At 42.4% G+C, this 19,966-nt stretch overlaps 2 protein-coding genes across 3 annotated transcripts; one reads left to right on the plus strand and one right to left on the minus strand.

Moving 5' to 3' along the window:
- Nucleotides 1-1,044: 1,044 nt before the first annotated feature.
- six6a (SIX homeobox 6a) lies at nt 1,045-4,331 on the plus strand. The gene is made up of 2 exons (XM_076985717.1): nt 1,045-1,867; nt 3,543-4,331. The coding sequence occupies exons 1-2, from the start codon at nt 1,173-1,175 to the stop codon at nt 3,706-3,708; spliced, it is 861 nt and encodes a 286-aa protein (XP_076841832.1). The 5' UTR covers nt 1,045-1,172; the 3' UTR covers nt 3,709-4,331.
- Nucleotides 4,332-15,078: 10,747 nt separating this feature from the next.
- six1a (SIX homeobox 1a) lies at nt 15,079-17,810 on the minus strand. Of its 2 annotated transcripts, XM_076985783.1 has the most exons (3): nt 17,718-17,810; nt 16,691-17,600; nt 15,079-15,986 (listed from the first exon to the last, which is right to left on the minus strand). In XM_076985783.1, the coding sequence occupies exons 2-3, from the start codon at nt 17,248-17,250 to the stop codon at nt 15,692-15,694; spliced, it is 855 nt and encodes a 284-aa protein (XP_076841898.1). In that variant the 5' UTR covers nt 17,251-17,600; nt 17,718-17,810; the 3' UTR covers nt 15,079-15,691. The 2 variants fall into 2 exon arrangements, with proteins under 2 accessions (XP_076841898.1, XP_076841897.1); XM_076985782.1 differs by lacking the exon at nt 17,718-17,810 and having other exon boundaries at nt 16,691-17,706.
- Between the last annotated feature and the right edge of the window lie 2,156 nt (nt 17,811-19,966).

The following is a 19,966-nucleotide window of genomic DNA, read 5'->3' on the forward strand; positions in this document are numbered from 1 at the left end:
ACATCCTCTTCTGCATTTGAGTGTGGTTCGACGACGGTTTGCCACAGACTCGACCCGATCTGTGCCATAAACTAACCAAGCGCATCCTCAAGCGCCTCTGGAGAAAAACCGCGAAAACCACAAGATATGGTAGAATATTCCCACACCTATATTATAACCCGGTGTTTTTTTATAGCTCGTTTTACAGAAGATAAAAAGCACCCGAATCTTTACTGACGGTAAAAAAAACGACTGACAGGGCGCGTTCGCACGGGGCTTAAATCGTTGAGAAACGCTGGTAATAATTATATTACTCGTGATATATCTCTATGTAAAACTAATCCCATTAGAATGGGGTTTATGAGTGCCTATAGAATGAGTTACCGATGAACACCTGGGCTGTGAGCTCTGAGTCCTGCAGGCTATTACATTCCCATGCCTCTCCCACGCGCGCCGTACCATGACGACGAGGCACAGCACGCGCAGAAGGCGAAGGGGGGCGAGTTCTGTACGGCAACCCCGCTGGAGCCCTATAATAAACCCAGTGAGCGTGTGTGTATCTGTGAAAATAAGAACCCGATATGTTAGAGCGAATCTTAACCAACTATAAGACATCTGCACCTTATATCCCACTTCTAATTCAGTTATACGTGTCCGACACTATACGGTAGATATAATCAGAATCTTATCAGAAAAAGAAGTAAATGTCTTTATACAGAACATTTGTTAGTGGGTTTTAAAATTTGCTCAGAAATCCTGGAATACTCTGATATTACAAGCTACAAAAACAACAACAGTGTATTACTGGTCTATTTGTTTTATTACCACGTTTTTACAGAACTATTTTAAACGTCAGGCTGACTGCAATTTCAACATCGAGCTTGTTTTTTTTTTTTTACTGAAAAATCGCTCTCGCGCTCTGGGTGGTGCTGAAACGTCTACGCAGCTTCACTTGTGATTGGCAAACCTGACAGTGATTGACGTGTGTCCATGGCAACCAACCAGCCAATCTGGCAAGTCCAATAGAAAACTGGCAGCGGTGCTAAATTGTCTTTTCTCTCTCTCTCTCTGCAGTTGCAGTTTTTATGTTTTCTTACTATCAAAGCAGCGCGGTTCTTCAGTCCAGGCTCCCCAGCCAGGGGACGTCGCTCCTCTGCGCGCCGCTCCAGCCAATGATACACTAACTTGTGGGAATGATTTTGTTGTCCGGATTCCCCGGAGAGGCGTGCAGGATCTTAGAGACAGATCAAGCAAGCGGACGGGGACAGGGAGACGGGGGTAAGAGAGAGGGCAAACGGACACTAAAGGGATACCCGATGTTCCAGCTGCCCATCCTGAATTTCAGCCCCCAGCAGGTCGCGGGGGTTTGCGAGACTCTGGAGGAGAGCGGCGACGTGGAGCGGCTCGGGCGGTTCCTCTGGTCGCTCCCGGTGGCGCCTTCAGCCTGCGAGGTCCTCGGCAAGAACGAGTCGGTGCTGCGAGCGCGCGCCGTCGTGGCCTTCCACACGGGCAATCTCCGAGAGCTGTATCACATTCTGGAGAACCACAAGTTCACCAAAGAGTCCCACGCGAAGCTGCAAGCCCTGTGGCTGGAGGCGCATTACCAGGAGGCGGAGAAGCTCCGTGGTCGTCCGTTGGGACCCGTGGACAAGTACCGCGTGCGCAAGAAGTTCCCGCTGCCTCGCACGATATGGGACGGGGAGCAGAAAACGCACTGCTTTAAAGAGAGGACGCGTCATTTGTTGAGGGAGTGGTACCTCCAGGACCCGTACCCGAACCCGAGTAAAAAGAGGGAGTTGGCGCAAGCCACCGGACTCACGTCCACTCAAGTGGGCAACTGGTTCAAGAACCGGCGACAACGAGACAGGGCGGCCGCTGCAAAAAACAGGTGGGACGGGGACCGGACGGAACAGAACCGCAGTCTCTGCTGACGTACCTCAGATGATCCCCCACGCACACGGTTTTAAATACAAACGCGACAGGCCACTGTAGTCGCTGCTGTTATCGTTATGTGTACATGTATGTATACAGCGGGTGTTATTCGGGCCCCGAACTACACGATAGAGACTACACGATATGCGCCTGTGTAATTTCGTAGCTGTCAAACTGATAAGGCAAAAGATTAAAATATAATAATTAACTCATTACTTTCAAAAAAGCTTAAATATTTATAATCGTTTATTATGTCCCGAATAAACTTATGTAAACCCGACTTATTTTATGTCGGATTCGTGTTGATAGTGTTTTAGGAGATAATCGTACATAGCCATCCTTGTGTAACGACGACTTTGTCCCGCTTTTATGCACAACATAAACTTGAGAAACGGCGCTGACGGCAGCAGGTGGAGTTATGTTGTTTGATGTAAAGGCTGTATGTTGCTCGGGATGTTTCAGAATGTATATTGTGTTATCATGAAGTTAAAATAATCACTTGTTTACACTTAGAATATGTATTCTTATACAAGTAACGCAATTCCAATATTATATACAAAAACGACCCACCGGTGACCCATAGGGATTTGTTAAAGGCTACATACGTCACATTTTTAGGACATTTTTGGGCTGGATTAGTCCTACTGAATATTTGTACACTGCGTTTCAAAAGAATTGTCTGTATTGTCGTAATCATTATGTTTAAAAACATACTAAATATTTAAAACAAAAAAAAATGCAAAGGGTTAATATATGCTGCTAAGTGTGCCATGTTTTCATTTGTGTTCCTGCGTTTAATTAGTTTATTCGTTTTATTTGTGAAAAATATATGGGAAAGTCGGCGTTATGATAAAAAAAGCTATCAGTAGACCAACTTCAGAGCATAAACTAAGATAACCATGAGCTTATTTCAGTGAATTTTAATTTGACATGTTTTACACCACCGTAGATTAATAACACTGCAGCCTTGGAGTACATCTTTGTATTTGTAATATTTGTAAAGGTGTTTAGATGTCACTATGAGGTACGTCATTTTCACTTATCTCCAGACATTATTTCTGTCCGCCGAGAAACTAAACAACGCGTAAGTGTAAGGAATAACCTTCAACCACAACCAGTGGCACAGTTGACTGTCTTCTGGAACTACACCGCCTGACGCGCGAGTTTCTGCAGAGAATAGCGACTCTCTGTGAATGTATTGGCTATAAATGTGTGTGTTTACATTCATGATTAAATCCCTCGATGACAGTATCAGCTTTTTAAAGAGCGTGCGTTATGCACGTCAGCAGCTGTTTGCAAGTAATGGTACCGGGATCTCGAGCAGTTTGGCAATAACCAGAACAAAACACGTAGGCCACCTGCTTTGACTATAGGCACTGGGGTTGCGTTGACGCAGAGCCAATTGATAAGCCGGATTGTTTTTACATAAACCTTAAATTACATGCCTTCCAAGAGTTTTATCTATATTTGAAAATCCAGTCATTTTGTACATATTCTCTCGCGATGAGTAATTTTTAATCAGTATCATAGTGTCGGCCTATATCTCCATATCCAAGAGTCATGCGTACTTTCTCATCCATTTGACCGAATACCAGTTTTAATCAATGTTTTATGCCCACCTTACCCCACAGGCTACAACAGCAGGTCCTGTCCGGCGGCTCGGTCCCTTCCCTCACGGACGATGACGGAGCGGTAGACCGGCTGGACCTGTCCTCCAGCCCCGAGGCCAGCCTCTCGAGCAAGGCTGCCACCTCCGCTATCTCCATCACCTCGAGCGACAGCGAATGCGACATCTAAAGGAGTCACGAGACGCAGCCTCGAGCCGGGAGTGACAGACTTCAAGTGAACAAACAGGCGAGACAATCTCAAACTGCTTTGTGCCTGCTACCCCCGCGAGCACTTCGGTGGCCCTAATCCGGAAGGATATAGAATATGGTGTATTGTACACACGTTTTATTTCTCTTTCTTCTTTTTTATCGGCCTATTATTCCAGCATCCGTTTCCCTATTTTTCTTCATTTGGTGACGTAGAAAACAGGAAAAAATGTTTTCTAAGCCTTGAAAAAAGTTTTAATGCACCGAATTCTTTTTTTTTTGTTTTTTTTTTTTTGAGAAAGAAGAGAAGAACGGTAGAATGTTGACGCCTCAAACTGCATTATATTATATTACTGAAATAATTATGGGCAACATATTGTGTGTGTTTATTTGGTGTTAAAAGAGACACTGTATAGATTTGCGTTTATTTGCGATTTTTATAAATAATTTAATGTTTATTTACTTAGAATGATGTCTGTGGTAAAAATGCTTCTTTGAGAAATATTTCTGTTCACAAGTAGCCTATTGTGCGTGGTGGTGTACGTGACAGGAAAAACGAAAGAGGACAAACAGGACTTATGCGAATAAAATAATTGTTTGTGAATAAATTATCGCAGAGTCAGGTTTGACTTTAATGTAAAGGAGGTTATTTTCATTTTGAATAAAACTTAAGACATTAACAAGCAAGCTTAAAACAACCTATAGGCTCCTGTAAACTCAGTAGACTATCGGCCGTACATTCATGGATAATCGATCAGTGAGAAAGTAGCTAGTTTTGACAGCGTTCACACCGTCTTTGAATTTTCCAAATTTCCAATTTTCTAAATGTGTTTATATCTTTAATGTTTGAATTATCTCCGCATTATTATTAAGATCACGTGGGCTTCGAATGTGTTTGCCCGGAGCGGCTTTGCACGTGCTGGTCCTCGCGCGTCCGCGTAATTGGCCAACACGCTCCGTGTCGTTAACGCGGTTTGACAGCGCAGGTCATCCAAAGGGCGCCACACAATACGGCGCGCTCGGTCGGACGTCAACAGTAGCTCGGCGCGAAAGACACGGGAAACGCGCGCCTTATTCTTTTGGAGACAAAGTGGGCGTTCTTCTTAGGTGAAAACATTTGACCTTTCCAAATAATTAATAATAAAAAGTATATTGAAGGCATTTCGGTTTTCATTTAAATAAATGAATACATATAGGCTACATACATAGTTTTAAATGTAGCCCAGTAGGCTACTTTGTATTTTATAGATACTGATTTTTTTATATGCTGAGTAAACCAGGTCGTGTGTTAATAGATATTTCAGATATATGAAAATATTATTTCCGATATTTCAGAGCACTTTCCATATGAATGGAACCTTGTAGCAAATCTGTGTCATACCGGAAGCCCCATGGCGACGTAATGAACTAATTGCACGTGGTGGGCAACTCAAACTGATTTTGATATTAATGAAAGCTTTTGTGAATTTTTTTGCAGACCCCGAGAAAAAAAATTCTGGTGTTAGCATGCGCCACTATTAAAAAAACAAACAAACTGCTTTTACAACTGCCTTGGGAGATCCGCTAGAGTGCGTTTGCCGCACCTGGACCTAACACTGCCCGGCTTTCATTACCACAACCTATCAAAGCCCAAGCTGTGTTTTCCAAAACCTCTTTCAGCTGCAACAACGGCATGGCCAAAACGAGTTTTTTCTTTACTCGCTGTAGAAAAGAGAGCGGGCAGGAGGCAAAACCAGGGAGGCGATAGAGATTTCGCCTTATTCAGATACGGGCTACAGAATGTCTGAAAATTTCCGCCTCTATTGAACTCCCGGGACGCATAAAAGTCCTTTCAGCAGTCAATAAGGTTGTCAAACTGGTTAACGGTAATCAGCGCTAACGATGAGCGAGAGAGTGCCCGTGCAAACAAAGGACCCATCCGCAAGCTCTGCGGGAGAAGGTAACCCCCCACATACACACACTGCGCCCCCACACCGAGACTCAGAGGGGTTGCTCTACTCTTCAAACTTTTTCAGTCTCTCTCTAACGGATAGCAGTTATGATTTATATATTTATATAAGCAGTTATGAAATGGTTGAAGTGATTCCTAGTCAAACAATACATTACTCTGTCTCCGCATAGTATTGGGTTAAGGGGGGATTAACAAAATTTTACTACAAAAACTTGAATGTGCGAGAAACAGAATGTGCGAGAAACACTTAAAGAAGGTTCTAAGGTGAAAATGTCACAAGAGCGATTTACTCCACCAGCAGTATTGGATTTGCTGTACAAGACGACCTCTGGTGGCCAATAGTGGAGCGACGTCTTTCTTGAAAAAGCTGTTCAGGATTCCGAGGAACTAAAATGTGGCTGCAATGTTGATAATAAACCACCTACTACTCATAACAGATGGTTTAGTTTGAACTTTTATATGGTACACCGCAGCACACCACGGGTGTTTTTAGGCAACCCCTTGTACTGTTGTACACAGAATGAAGGCGGTGCGGCCCAGTCCCTTTGTTTGATGAGTGGTCGTGGGGCAGGTTTATGTATGTGCGCTTTTTAATGCCCACTCCTCGTGGTCCGTTGATTCTCTCCTTTCCTTCCGCGGTTTACTGATTCTACCTTCTCTGCATTTGTTCTCTCTCTTCTCACTCCTGTTCAGTGTTCATGTCGTGACGTCTTTGTCACTTTTCTGTGCATGTGTGTAATCATCTGTGCGTGTAATAATTTACATTTCATTTTGATAACATTGTCACACGTACGCGTGAGATAATTCCTTTGCAACATAAAACTACATGTGTATTATGTTGTTTTTTCATACTAGATATATATCACGATCGTGTGAAATGAACAGCTGGTTAAATTTATGTTGAGCAATGGCCTAATATGTGGTTTTATGAGCAACACATTATTGTTTTTCTTTAATAGCGATCATATTGCTCTAATCCGTGCTTTAAATTACTTTACTTTATTATTACTTTAATAACGTTTTTTTTTATCACAAAGCAGACACGAATCAACACACGGACAGATCGGCAACTGTAAGTATCGCTCGGCGACTGTGAATGTAACCAAATTATTTTCGTTATGGAAAACACAACATCTGTTAGTCTAATGTGACTTTTTGCACAGGATGTCCCAGCGTCGTGTGTTGCATCACTTGCACGTGAGATGTTCCTTAAATATCCATTTCGTGACGACAGTACATGAGAATGTCATAGAATCGCATCATAGCTGTCAGGGTTTGGTTGTAGATTTTCAATTTAAAGTCAAATCACAAATGTAACTTAACTTCCGTATATTGTAATTCCCTTCCAAGCAGGAGGGCGTGTAGCTTTTGGGGTCATCTCGAGGCAGGCTTAGCCCGCTCAAACCCGCCCTCAGCACCGGTCGTGCGCGAGATTATGAGTTCTGGGTTCATCGGTTAGTGAAAGATGCAGTTGGACGTGTTGTTATCGATTCGTAGTTACAAGTTCGAACAACAAGATTCAGAACCTTGGACAGCAGCATCTCTGAAGTCTCGGCTGACGTGTGGTTATCTCTACCAATACTGAAAAACAAGCCAATGAAAACTAGCACAGTTGTCACATCAATTAGCAAAGACGTCACTAATGACGACTTAGTCTATTGATTTAAGGCTTGGTTTAGTCATTAATAATACGTTGGGAAATATGTGCCTAGATCTCATTAGTTAACCTTAATACACGTGTTCACACGCAATTAACGGGATAACCCCATCGTAAAAGACAGACTGACCTAAGGAAATTACTAGACAGTACTTTCCCCATATACGAACACTTCCAACGTAGGCAGACATCAATTATTATTTTAAATCTTTGTTTTGAAATAAGTGAGAAAATGCATTTAGACCCGAGAATTTTAATTGTTCTATTATAACAGAAATCAGACTGCACTTTCATGTCTTTCCAGAGAAATCAATGATGTCCTGTCTGTTCTTCAACCATCTGTATGACAATTCATAAATCCACCAACTGTCAGAAGGCAACAAAGATGTGGGCAACACGCAGGCGTAATTATAATCAGTCGGTATGGCGTAACTGATTTGGAACTTAGTGAAAACCTGAATCTGGTGTATATGTCAATATTTGGTTACAGGAGGAAAATACCTACATATTAGAAAGTTACTAGAGAAACGGGCATAATGTTTTTTAAAGTGTCAATTGTCACAAAGTATTTTAAAACAATGGCAATTACAAAAATACGACTAATTGGAGAGAGACCAGACCGTAGTAGACCTTCATATTGAAAAACGATATACCGGCATCCCGATAATTGGCCACACTCTTAAAAGTCCAAAGGCGTGAACGTTTATCAGGAAACATAAAATTGGCCGCCGTGTCGAACATAGTTTACTTGGAATTCTAAGGTTCTCTGGTTGTAGTTATTATTGATTTGAAAATAAGGTACCTAGTGGTCAAATAATTATCCTCAAAGCTCTTACAAATCTTTCCCCACATTTCAAATACCTTATTTTGTTTGGAGATGTGTTCTGAAACTGTGTCTCATGATCTCTATACTGTACCGTACATATCTTAGTGCATTCAACATTCTACAGTACAAAGCTTGAAATTGTAGCGAAATACAAAAAAGAATCTGTGTACATAAAATGAATCTGCGTTCACCTTACACACGACGAGTATAATTTATTGATGCATATGGTATTAATATTACTTTTTTTGGTCTAGTGTGTAGTTTAAACTTCATTATAGGCTATACGGCAAAAAAAACTAGCAGTGTTTGTGTTCACGTATAAATATAGAGAGAAATTCAACAGACATATTCACGCTCGGTTGCTCAGTAACATCGATTACTGTGAAATGCACCGCAGTGATGGAGAGAAGGTGTACTCTCCTGTCCAGTGCTCATTAGCTTGATTGTTTCTGCTTCAGGGCCCTGGGTTGCGCCAGTTCTCAATATGCAAGACACGTCAGTCTTTATGTACTTTATGTAGGAAGACTAATGACGACGGCAGCGAGGAACCCGTCCCACCCAGTCAGAACAAGGCCTCCTGGACATTAATGCTGGGATGAAAACAGGGAAACGTCTTCCAAAGCATTCACACATTTGATGAGGAGTTCGTGTAATCCAGAAATGCTGGACTATGAATGAGCGAATCGTCATGCAGTTAGACGCGCAATTCCTGTCAATTTAAGTGCATATGTCCAGCTTTTTAGGGATTAAGGGGGAAAACATTTTAAAAAGCAGTTTAAATAGCGGAGAACAGTGACGAATCTTGCCAACCCAAAATTTGGATTCCCCGTTGCTTTGCTGAAGAATATTCGGCTGATATGCTCTGAGATAAAGGAATGGATCAATTATTTGTGAGAGTACCTGCGTAGTGTATTATTATCTATCTGTATTTATAATGGCTTTCTTGTAATAACTAGAACATTCCACTAGGTGGCAAAAGAGATCTTTTTTTCTAATGAATTGGGCCCAATGGATATGGAATGAACCGTATTGCCACATTTCTTCACACTCTCCCCTAAAGCTATTATTGGCAGCGAGATACGGGGCAGTAATGAGCAGAGGATAGAATCAAACGTACAGATGTGTTGTTTGTGTATGAGAGATAGAGACAGACAGATAGAGATGTGTTACGCAGAAGGACTCAGAGTCAAGTAATGTTACACTGCCGAAGAACGACATTTTCTGGTGGCATAACGTAACACTGAGAAAATAGAGAATTCAGGTACTGAATGGAGAATTCAGGTACTGAATGGAGAATTCAGGTACTGAAGTAGAGTCCCTGAAGTACTGTCATTACTGTTTTTATATCAAATAAATGAACAATTTATTAAAACTAATAAAGCTCTAATTCATTCATTCACTCCTGCATTCATTCATTTACTTAATTCAGTCATTCTTTCAAGCACTTTGACAGTGCAAAAATGTTTTCATAGTCTCCAGCATTGATTTATTTGGCCACCACATCAAAAGTTTTGTATTTCTGCAGCGATCGAGTATTGCTGAACTTCACCCAGCAGGAAGCCACCGTCCGCCCTGCGGTGGGGCCGGAGACGTCTCCACCGAGGTGAAGGACATCGGGTATGGGGACATGCTCACTCCGGCACCTGCCATCGAATGATCTCTTCCTGGTTTTGGGGCCCTTCAATAGCTTGGCTCCTTGGGCTTGCCGTACAGTGTCATATTGTTTGAGAACAGAGACTTCGCCGTGTGTGTATGTCTAGTATGTTTGATTGAGCTACATTTACAGGTCTCTGACTTCTGCAAACATCCACTTATTTGTTTGAGACACTTTTAAGTCCTCCTCTATATTAAAGTAAGAAGGAGAGGGACAGCGAGGGGAAGAAAGAGTGAGAGAGAGGAGGAGAGGGAGAGAGAGGCAGAGGGAGAGAGAATAAAAAGATTTATCTATACTCAGAGCTGAGGTTATGAACCTGTAGGCAGAAGTTGGAAATGAAATGACTAAGTCCAAACTACCTTTTGTGCTCTCAGTGGAAAAATAAAATTGTTCTAATGTAAAGTACATGTTGACCACACGTTGATACCTAGCAGTCTCTGGTATTTGAACATTGTTATATTTATGATTAACATAATTACAGTTACAGCTGTTCTGAGGTCAGCCTTAATGCTGGTCTAGAGCAAATGCTGTTCAATCCTGATGTGACAATTATTCCATTCTGCCTGCAGTAGCCATGTTTATTTTAGGAAAGTATGACACAGTGTGTGTGTGTGTGTGTGTGTGTGCACATATGTCTGCATGCGTGCATGTTGATATGTGTGTGCATGTGTGGATATGTGTGTGTGCGTGTTTGTGCATGCACGTGTGGGAATGCGTGTGCGCTTGTGGGTGTGTATGTGTGTGTGTGCGCGTGTGGGTATGTGTGTGTGTGTGTGTGTGTGCATATGTGTGCATGCACCCTCACACAAGTGAATAAATAAACATGGGCTGACATATCAAACATAAACACATAGAATGTAGAAGTGAATATTATTTCCATCTGTGTGATCTTGACAATGGGTTTTATGGGTGTAACACACAGGCACAAACCTATACACACACGCACACACACACACAGACAGAGCAGGCTAGTGTGATGCAGCAGACAGATGGTTGTGTGTGTGTGTGTGTGTGTGTGTGTGTGTGTGTGTGTGTGTGTGTGTGTGTGTGTGTGTGTGTGTGTGTGTGTGTGTGTGTGTGTGTGTGTGTGTGTGTGTGTGTGTGTGTGTGTGTGTGTGTGTGTGTGTGTGTGATGGAGAGAGAGGGAAGGATGTTAAACAGTTAGACATATTCTCCCTCCTTCTGTTTATCTGTCTGAATCCACTGGGTTAAGACCGGGTGCGAAGATGCGATCCACAACAGCTTTATCTAATACATATACTCATTCACCTCCGTGTGTCTCTCTCTCTCCCTGTCTCTTACCATGTCTCAGACACACACACACACACACACACACACACACCATCCCCTCCCCTCTGTGTGGAACAGCAAGGGTTCATGTTTCTCTTTTCATTTCCTGAACTTTTTAATGGAGCTATCGAGAACTTTCTCCTGCTTGGAGAGAGAGAGGGAAGGAGAGAGAGAGAGAGAGAGAGAGAAGAAGGTTGAAGAGAGAAAAAGAGAAGAGAGGTATACTGACAGAGAGAGAAAGAATCAAAATGCTACTGCACCAACCTTTACACATCTGCGCATGCTCAGATTGTCTTCCATTGTGCATTGTATTGTCACATTGTGTTGGTGTCACGTTGTCACTTTGTGTTGTTGTGTCGCGTTGTGTCATTTTGTGTTGTGTTGTTTTGTGTTGTTTTGTGTAATGTTGTGTTGTTTTGTGTAATGTTGTGTTGTTTTGTGTTGTGTTGCTTCAGCAGCATGGTGTTATGCTGTGTTATGTTTAGAGACATACTGAAAGTGGTGTTTTTTCTCACTGCTGGTAATTTAATGAACAAAATGAATACTACCCACACACACACACGCACACACACACGCACGCACACACACACGCACAGACAAAGGGCTCAGGTTTAATCTGGCACAGGATAAAACCCATTGTCAAGGTCACACAGAGGGAAATAATATTCACTTCTACATTCTGTGTGTGTGTGTGTGTGTGTGTGTGTGTGTGTGTGTGTGTGTGTGTGTGTGTGTGTGTAACTTCTCTTTTTTGGTATTTTTGGTTGTAAGAAAAATCCCACCTTTGCTGAGAGGTTTATCTGGACTCATTCTGTGCTTTTTGGCGAATAAAAGAATATCAGTAAATGCAAGCCAACGTGTATCTCCTGCATGTACTTTCTGCTGGAAGGTCCTTACATGTCCCTCTGTCTCTCTCTCTCTCTCTCTCCCACACACACACACACACACACACGCAGAGTGGTTAGTCTTTCTCTGGGGGTTCTGTTGGTTGAAGTGCTGTCAGATGAATGCATCATTGGTAACAGAATCTCTCCCCCATCCACCCACCTCTCTCTCTCCCTCTGTCTCCCTCTCTTTCTCTCTCTCTCTTTCATGACCTTAAAGAAAGCTCCTTTTGTGCCCCCACCAGGGCCAGGCTGGGCTTTGGTTACCGTGAGTTACGGCTCAGCAGGTACTTGTTCAGGTAGATCTATCGAAGACACAGAGGTCAGACCCTTTAGCTCTGGTACCTGTTCTCCTCTAAACACACACCGCTCTTCCATAAACACTGTCCAGATTTAGGTGGACGGAACCAGTTAATTCTCCTGTCCCTCAAACTCTGTCCTGGTGTAACACATGGAATCCCAATCCATAACTCAAAATGTTATCAAATTTCCTAAATAAATAAAAAAAATGTAGCTTTTATGCTGCATTATACACTACATCTTTAACTATATTATGCTGCCGTTTAGATGATGTATCTTCAAGGTGGTTCTAATCTTATCTAATTTTAACCTATAAATAATGATGTAACTAATAGAGTCACGCTGAACCCAATTATGCAGCAGCTGTAAATGATGATAATCAGTGCCTCCATTTGTTAATGTTTTCAAGTGAACACAAGACAACATTTCAAAAGATGCCAGACCCTCAGTGCCCGAAATGCAGGTGCATCCGACCTAAAAGCTACCGAATTACTTAGTGCATTAACTGGCTCAGAAATCAGGACGCTCGCCGTTGTGGAGACACGAACAGCAGGGTAGTGGGCCTACACGACAAATATGACAGCAAATGAGGAATCGCCACAGAAAAGCGAACCTTCGCAGTCGGATCTACACAAGAAGTCGGTAATACTGAAAAAGCCGGTCGTGCAATCTCCCATTTCTTTTTTCTGCATCCGGATCTGTCCGCAAACTGAGAAGACCAACTGGTACCGTCCACCCACAACGAGTGCTGGTGGATCCATAATGATATTGGCATCCGTCTCGTGGGAGTCATTAGGTCTGATTATGGCTTTGCGTGGTCGTATATCGTAACACTGGAGGAGTATGAGGTCATTTTACAGGCTCCAGGTGCACCATCTTATGGCGCTGTCAAGGTCGACACATTGCGTTCGCAGGTCCCCAAATAATATAGCAAAGTAGATTTCAAAATAACTGATCTCACATACAACTAGAGGTTTTGGTTCTTGTTGAATGCAACACAAAATTTTAAAACAACTCGTTTTGTATCCACAGACGACCCAACGTCTAATCGTTTACCTCAGTATAACGCATTATTTGCATTTTCAATCTCCTCTACCCTGTGAATGGATCCACGCAGGAGAGAGATTTGTATGTTCTAGTTTACATTATTAAGTCAGGCTTAAAGCTGGATAAGACCACAGAGCGCGACGCAGGAGCGCAGCTGCTTCCACAGATCAAGTGTCACCGAATGCGAGACACTAACGTGGTTACGCAGCGTCCAAGTGAGACGTGTCGTTACTCCCCAGCTCGGCTGGAGCCCGCGCCTTTGGCACAGCTGTCCTGCACTTCGTAAAATGTTTCTGAGGGCGACGAGTGGTAAGAAGACAAATTCTCTCTCTGGGGTCACGAGGACAAAGAAATTTATGACCAGACCCTCGTTCATCACCTTTTATACGCTGGATAAACCGTTGTCGTTTTCCTCGAATGGCCAAAGGACGTAAGATGCTTCATTATCTGTGGCTCTCTTCACCGGAGTTTCGCAAACCTCTCTTCACGATATGAAAAACAGCACTGGTAGCAGCAAAACCAAATATTAACATACTAACCAAGTCATAAAAAACTCGGTTTATCTGGTTAACTTTAACATATTTTAAAACGAATTTGAGCACTAACTGAAAATTAAGAAGTGAAGTACATTTAACCCACGGCCCTTCTCTGGTTAAGTGCCAGAAACCGCCTGTTTTATACTACTTTATGCGGACGAAGCATAATAAATTATGTTCTATGACCTATTATATATTTCATGGTGAACAATAATGCAGTACAGACAAAAAATATAATGGACACAATAGTCTGCGCGAGCCCGCGGGCTGCCACCGGAGGCAAGTCGCGTCTCCCTCACAGTCAAGTCCTGGTTCCGATTACACGGGCCGGAAATTCTCAGGGGTCTTTGCTCAAAAACTATTTATTCTGTTACGAGGTGATTGGGAAGCAGGATGGCGTGAAGAGAGAAGGAGAAAGTTTGTGAGAGAGAGCGTCAGCTGCGGTTGCTTGAATCTTTCATTCCTTTCTCTGTTGTTGTCTGTTTTTAGACATTTTATTATCCGAATAGCCTACACAAAGCATTTGCTTTTAGCCGTGGTGTTTTAATCCGACTGTTAATTCCCAAAAACGCATCAACAGAAAATAGACTTCAAACATTTAATCCGAATGTTTTCATGGTTGAAAAGGATGCAAGTGAAAGTGTTCAGACACGTAAGTATAAATAAATGCCTAAATAAATCTAAAAACAATCAAGTGGTTTTCCGCTTCCCGAATAACGCTTTAGATAAACTGCCAGTTAACCAATTTAAATGATACGCTACAATTAAACGGGCGTGCAATAGATATAATCTAGAGAAAGCTTTTTATTTGCAGAAGTGTCCCACATCGGGTTATTTGGATGGAAGGTCACCTCTCCCTAGCAGTCGCCCCCTACAGATCGTGTCACTCTCGGTGGCCCAGAACTAAGAACAAACACGTCGAGAACATAGTAATCACACAAGCACGTAGATACACACACACAGCCTACATGTTTGATGTCACGAGTTGTAAATATTTATGCTCGTGAAATTATGTGCGTATTTTCCCTATTTGACATTAATGGCCTGTGTGTGTGTGTGTGTGTGTGTGTGTGTGTGTGTGTGTGTGAGAATGAGGGGGTGGGGGGGGGTATTTCTTTGACTAGTTTTATCTTTAGTCTTAACCTTTCCCCAACCCCTCCCTCGTGTTAGGGTTGAAGACGTGAGCTCGTGCTCTTGCCACAGCACCATTTGCTCTCGGACCCGCCAAAGCATATTTTCTCATTTTTCTTGCTGACGTTTCAGACTTTTCATCTTTCACAGACTCGTGCCCTCTTCCGGCTGCAACAACACCGACGAGAGATGAAGACATCCATTTTTGATTTGTCTGTAAGCGTGAATGTGTAGAAATAATTAATTATAGATTTCTATATGTAATATATTATATTTGTTTGGCCACCATAAATTGACAATAACGTCGATACTTTGTTTCGAAAAAGTGTGTAATCACGTAGGTTACAGACCGATGAGGAAATATTTCGTCGTTCATAGTATTTATTAGAAAGTATTTGGTGTCCGAACAAATCTGATTTAATTGTGGCCCTGAACAAAAAGAGATAAAGAGATATAGCACGCGAGACCGTCAAGACTAACACAGTATCCTCGAGCTCGGACACCAAGCATATCGTTGGCGCGCACGAGCTTATCCACGCGTTGTTCCGACGCTGTTTTATGATTATTGCAATTAACCCATTTGTCTGCGGCGTGTCCTCTTCGTTGCAATTCCGCAGATGCAAGCCTCGTGGTTATTAGAAATACCATAAATGTAGTAGTTCTCGACAATGAACAAGCAACCAGTCTCGCTTAAGATCCTAAATCCACAAGGCTAGAAGTTAAAGGTCCGAGAAGCGAGTCTTGGAGTTGGTGCGGGTGTCCTTGCATACTATGTACCGACTGTTGTGCACCAAGGCCGGGCATAGGATATGCGGGAGCGCCGGGGAGGGTTACGCTTCCCTGAAACAACATCACGGAGCTGTGATCAGGACTCTGGGGCGGAGAGAACTCGTCCTCCGAACTGGACACAAGTGACTTGCCCCCGTCCAGAGGGGAGAGCTGATTCTGTTTATTACCGCTTCCGTTGTTGTTCTCGCCGTTTTCTCTGAAGGACAACAATGAAAAAATAAACGTCAAACAATAGAAGAACAATCTAACCCTAGCTAGACCATGTTGGTCGGATCCTATTATAATATAAATCGGGCCTCGTATTTGATCACGTATAAAACAATTAGAACACAAATCAGAACATACTGAGGCCTTCTAATATATATATATAATAAATCTAAAATATATATATATATACATTTGTATGTGTGTTCAGATCTGTGAATCGCCAAAAAAGCACTATTTTGTATTGCTAATAAAGTGTTAATAAAGTGTCCTCATTCAACTGAATTAAACAATAATAGCGTCCATACTGTTGTCCGAATTCCGAATGCCACAGGTGAAATGCATTTTTATGCATTGCAAATGTTTTTTGGGGAAAAGCACGTTATTTAAATATACATTTTAGCCTTCATGTGGCCGAGACAATTGACATATGAATGTTTTTAAATTAATTAATTAACAAAACATGAGTACAGACACAAAGACTCTAGAAAAAATGCTGATAATTTCATTTTATCGGATTAATATTTCCTTATTTAAATAAAACAAATTTCATCAAATATTCATAGCCTTCAATGTATTTTTTCTTTCAGACTCTATAAGACTCGTAGGATAAAGATATCGTCCCACGTGCCGTTCACACTGTTTTGTTGACAAACTGCTCTTCGCCCTTACTGTGATTTGTTAAAGGCGGCTCACCTTTCTTTGGCTTCGGCGGCCCGGTCCCTCTGACGCCTGTTTTTGAACCAGTTGCTGACCTGCGTGGTGGTCAGTCCCGTCGCCTCAGCAAGCTCCCTCTTCTCCCGTGGGGAAGGATACGGATTGTGAGTGTACCAGTCCCGCAAAACGCTGCGGGACTTCTCTTTGAAACAGTAACTGGTCTCCTCGCCGTCCCAGATGGTACGGGGCAGTGGGAACTTCCTTCGAACTCTGTATTTGCCTACGGCGCCCAGCGGTCGCCCACGGAGCTTCTCGGCTTCTACGTAGTGCGCTTTGAGCCAGAGCTGCTGTAACTTCGGGTGGTTGTGCGGGGAGAACTGATGGTTCTCCAAGATCTTATAGAGTTCGCGGAAGTTTCCTCGGTGGAAGGCCACCACCGCCTTGGCTTTGAGCACGGACTCGTTCTTGTGGAGGTGATCGCACGCCGGTAGGGACCAGAGAAAGCGGCCGAGCCTCTCCAGATTCCCGCCCTGCTGCAGCACCTCGCAGACGCATGCTACTTGCTCCTGGGTGAAGCCAAACGAAGGCATCATTGACATGGCGTCCTGATCCGACCGCCCGGTATTTCCCTGTATTTTAGATAAGGTGTTCCTCCCAAAAACACACAGCAAAGAGCGGAGCCCCTGAGCTGGGGCTTGGAACTTATTTTTATCCAAGTTCAGCTGTCAGAAACGTTGTTTCTTGCTTGATAATTCCGTTCTGTGGACGATCCTTTCACGCAGAGCGCGACAGATGAGGATATAGATGTTGGGGCAGTTTGTTACCGTTGGTGATGTGACAGCGCAGCGTCATTCCGCGATTGGCTCGCCCCGGTCTGCCCTGTAACCGGTCAGCCGAGCAGAACCGCGTCTACAGATCCGTTTCCTCCCCGGAGGGCGGACGTCAAGACCTGAAACCGGAGAGCCCCTTTAGACACACACACACACACACACACACTGAGACAGCGCGGAAGCATCACTTCGCAATCATTTTGTGGAAGTGGGTTTTAGAGACACTAATCAATTACCGAGAGAGCGCGTCTCAGTGCCCTGCCCCTAAGACATCTCAGTACTTAAACTTTCGAACGCCCTCTTTCTACGTTTTCTTTTAACACGAGAAGTATTTTTGTAGCCTGCATATCTTTAGATATCTCATAGTTCCTTATGCATTATTTTGTTTTACAGCTAGATGACGCTTAAATGAGCAGGAAAGGAGAGATCTGCACTGTTGCTCACTAATTGTTGGCTCGTTTATTTTAATAGGTGCGATAATTAAACGGCTTCCGACGACATCGTGTGCCAACGCTCTCAGATTTGTGCCAAGTTTCACACCTGTGATTCGTGATAAAAGCCAGAAGAAGAGAGCGAGAAACAGAGAGATAGAGAAACTCCTATAGTGCTGAACACAGAGACGTAGTGCTTGATCTTGGGATCTATATTTCGTTGCTGTCGTTAGTTTATCAATAACCTATATATGGGAAAATGTATAGAAATTATTTTTGAAAAATTCGATTATCACATTTGCTTGACAAATTGATTGCAGCTAATAACATTAACAAAAGGGTGAGAATCTGTGTTTGCAACACAAATAATATCTCCACCTTCAATTCCACAATACCTCGTGCAAAAATGATTGTTTATCCGTGTTGTGTTGTCCAGATTAAATTCTCTGGCGATCATGTGTTGTCGAGATTTTTCTTCCCTAATTATTTTAATTAAAAGAGACAAAGTGCTCGGGCAAACGATCTGGACGAATGTTTTACTGAGATAAAATTGTCGTGATTTTTTTCAGTTATCCAATGGTTGAACTGTTGAAACTGCCAAAGACCAGATTCAATTAACCATGAACGGAAGTTTATTCTGACCATCTTGGGGAGTGGTGATGCCTGTTGAGACTAGAGAAGAGAGCAAAGAAATCACTTTCCCCAAGTGAAATATAAAACCAGCCATTAGTCAAAGACTGTGTACACCGAAAGCTCTTCAGTGCCCGGTCTCTATTCTAAGGGGACTGATCGCGTCTTTTCTCTTTTTCGCAGGTCAGGTTATCTGTAACGCGACACTGTCTGAGCGCGTGCGTGCACGCGCAGTGGGACCGAGTCGCCTGAGGTTATTTTGTGACGTCCTAGTCCTCTGCCTATAGGTTTAGTCCGTCTTCCCTTTCTTTACGTATTTTTTGTAAAATTAAAACGTTTCTTTCTGCAAAAAACATCTAAATAACATACAAAATTTATATAAAGATGCTAATGAATATGAACATATTTTAAGGCAAAACGCATTTTTATTATCGTACACTGTACGTTAAGACATTTTAACTAAGAATAAATAATAAACAATCAAATGGCCTAACAATAAGCAGTAAAATATGTTAATACAAATCAAGTAAATTTAATTGTATAAGAATCAAAGGATCAATAATCATTTGTTCTTTGGCATATGATTTCCAGAAATTGCTCTTGCTCACAACCAGTTCTCAGTCATGCAGCATTATGTTGAAGGCCTATTTCATAACGCCTGAAATGTTTGGCAGCCATCTTGCTAATAAGCGGTTACTAACTTTTATTTCTCAATATCTCGTTAATATAGAACAAGGCCCCCGAAGCCATACCACCTATGACTTAATGTTATCCATATTGTTTATTGACCACAGCTGGGATATAGCTATGAATAAAACTCTATAATTATATATAACATTTTTCAACAACGTGGGATTAGCGTAAATAAAAAATAAAAAAACAAACAAAAACATACAACGAATTGAAACCCACATAGACGGACTCATTAATGACGTCTAGCCTACACTTCGTCTCACTGCGCTTATAGGTCTACGACATATGATATCGTTTAAAGGATAGTGACCTGGCTTCATACAGTCGTTGACTAGGCACGCAGTACCAATAAAACGAGAAAGAAATATGTAACTCTTCGACGGTTTAGAGGAAAAAGTATCAAACGTTTTCAACCTTGACGTAATGAATCAGTAATTATTCACTCCTGAATTTAACGTAACTTTATAGTTCGTGTCTCTCTACGCGGAGCCGTAGGGTTCGTTACGCATATTCCCAGCTCCTTATTTGAACACTATTCACATTGTTCCATAACCAGCTGAAATAGCATAAAAACATCTGTTTTTGCTCTGTTCAACTCAAGTACCAGAATTTCAGAAAATAACATCTCTCTCCCTGTCTGTCTCTCTCTCTCATATTAAAAAACGAAAAGACTATAGCTACAGCTAAAGCTCGGGGGGGCATTGCGCATGAGATGTACTATGACATTTTTA

The sequence above is a fragment of the Brachyhypopomus gauderio genome, unplaced genomic scaffold (assembly GCF_052324685.1).
Source record: "Brachyhypopomus gauderio isolate BG-103 unplaced genomic scaffold, BGAUD_0.2 sc43, whole genome shotgun sequence".
Classification (NCBI taxonomy): Eukaryota; Metazoa; Chordata; class Actinopteri; order Gymnotiformes; family Hypopomidae; genus Brachyhypopomus; species Brachyhypopomus gauderio.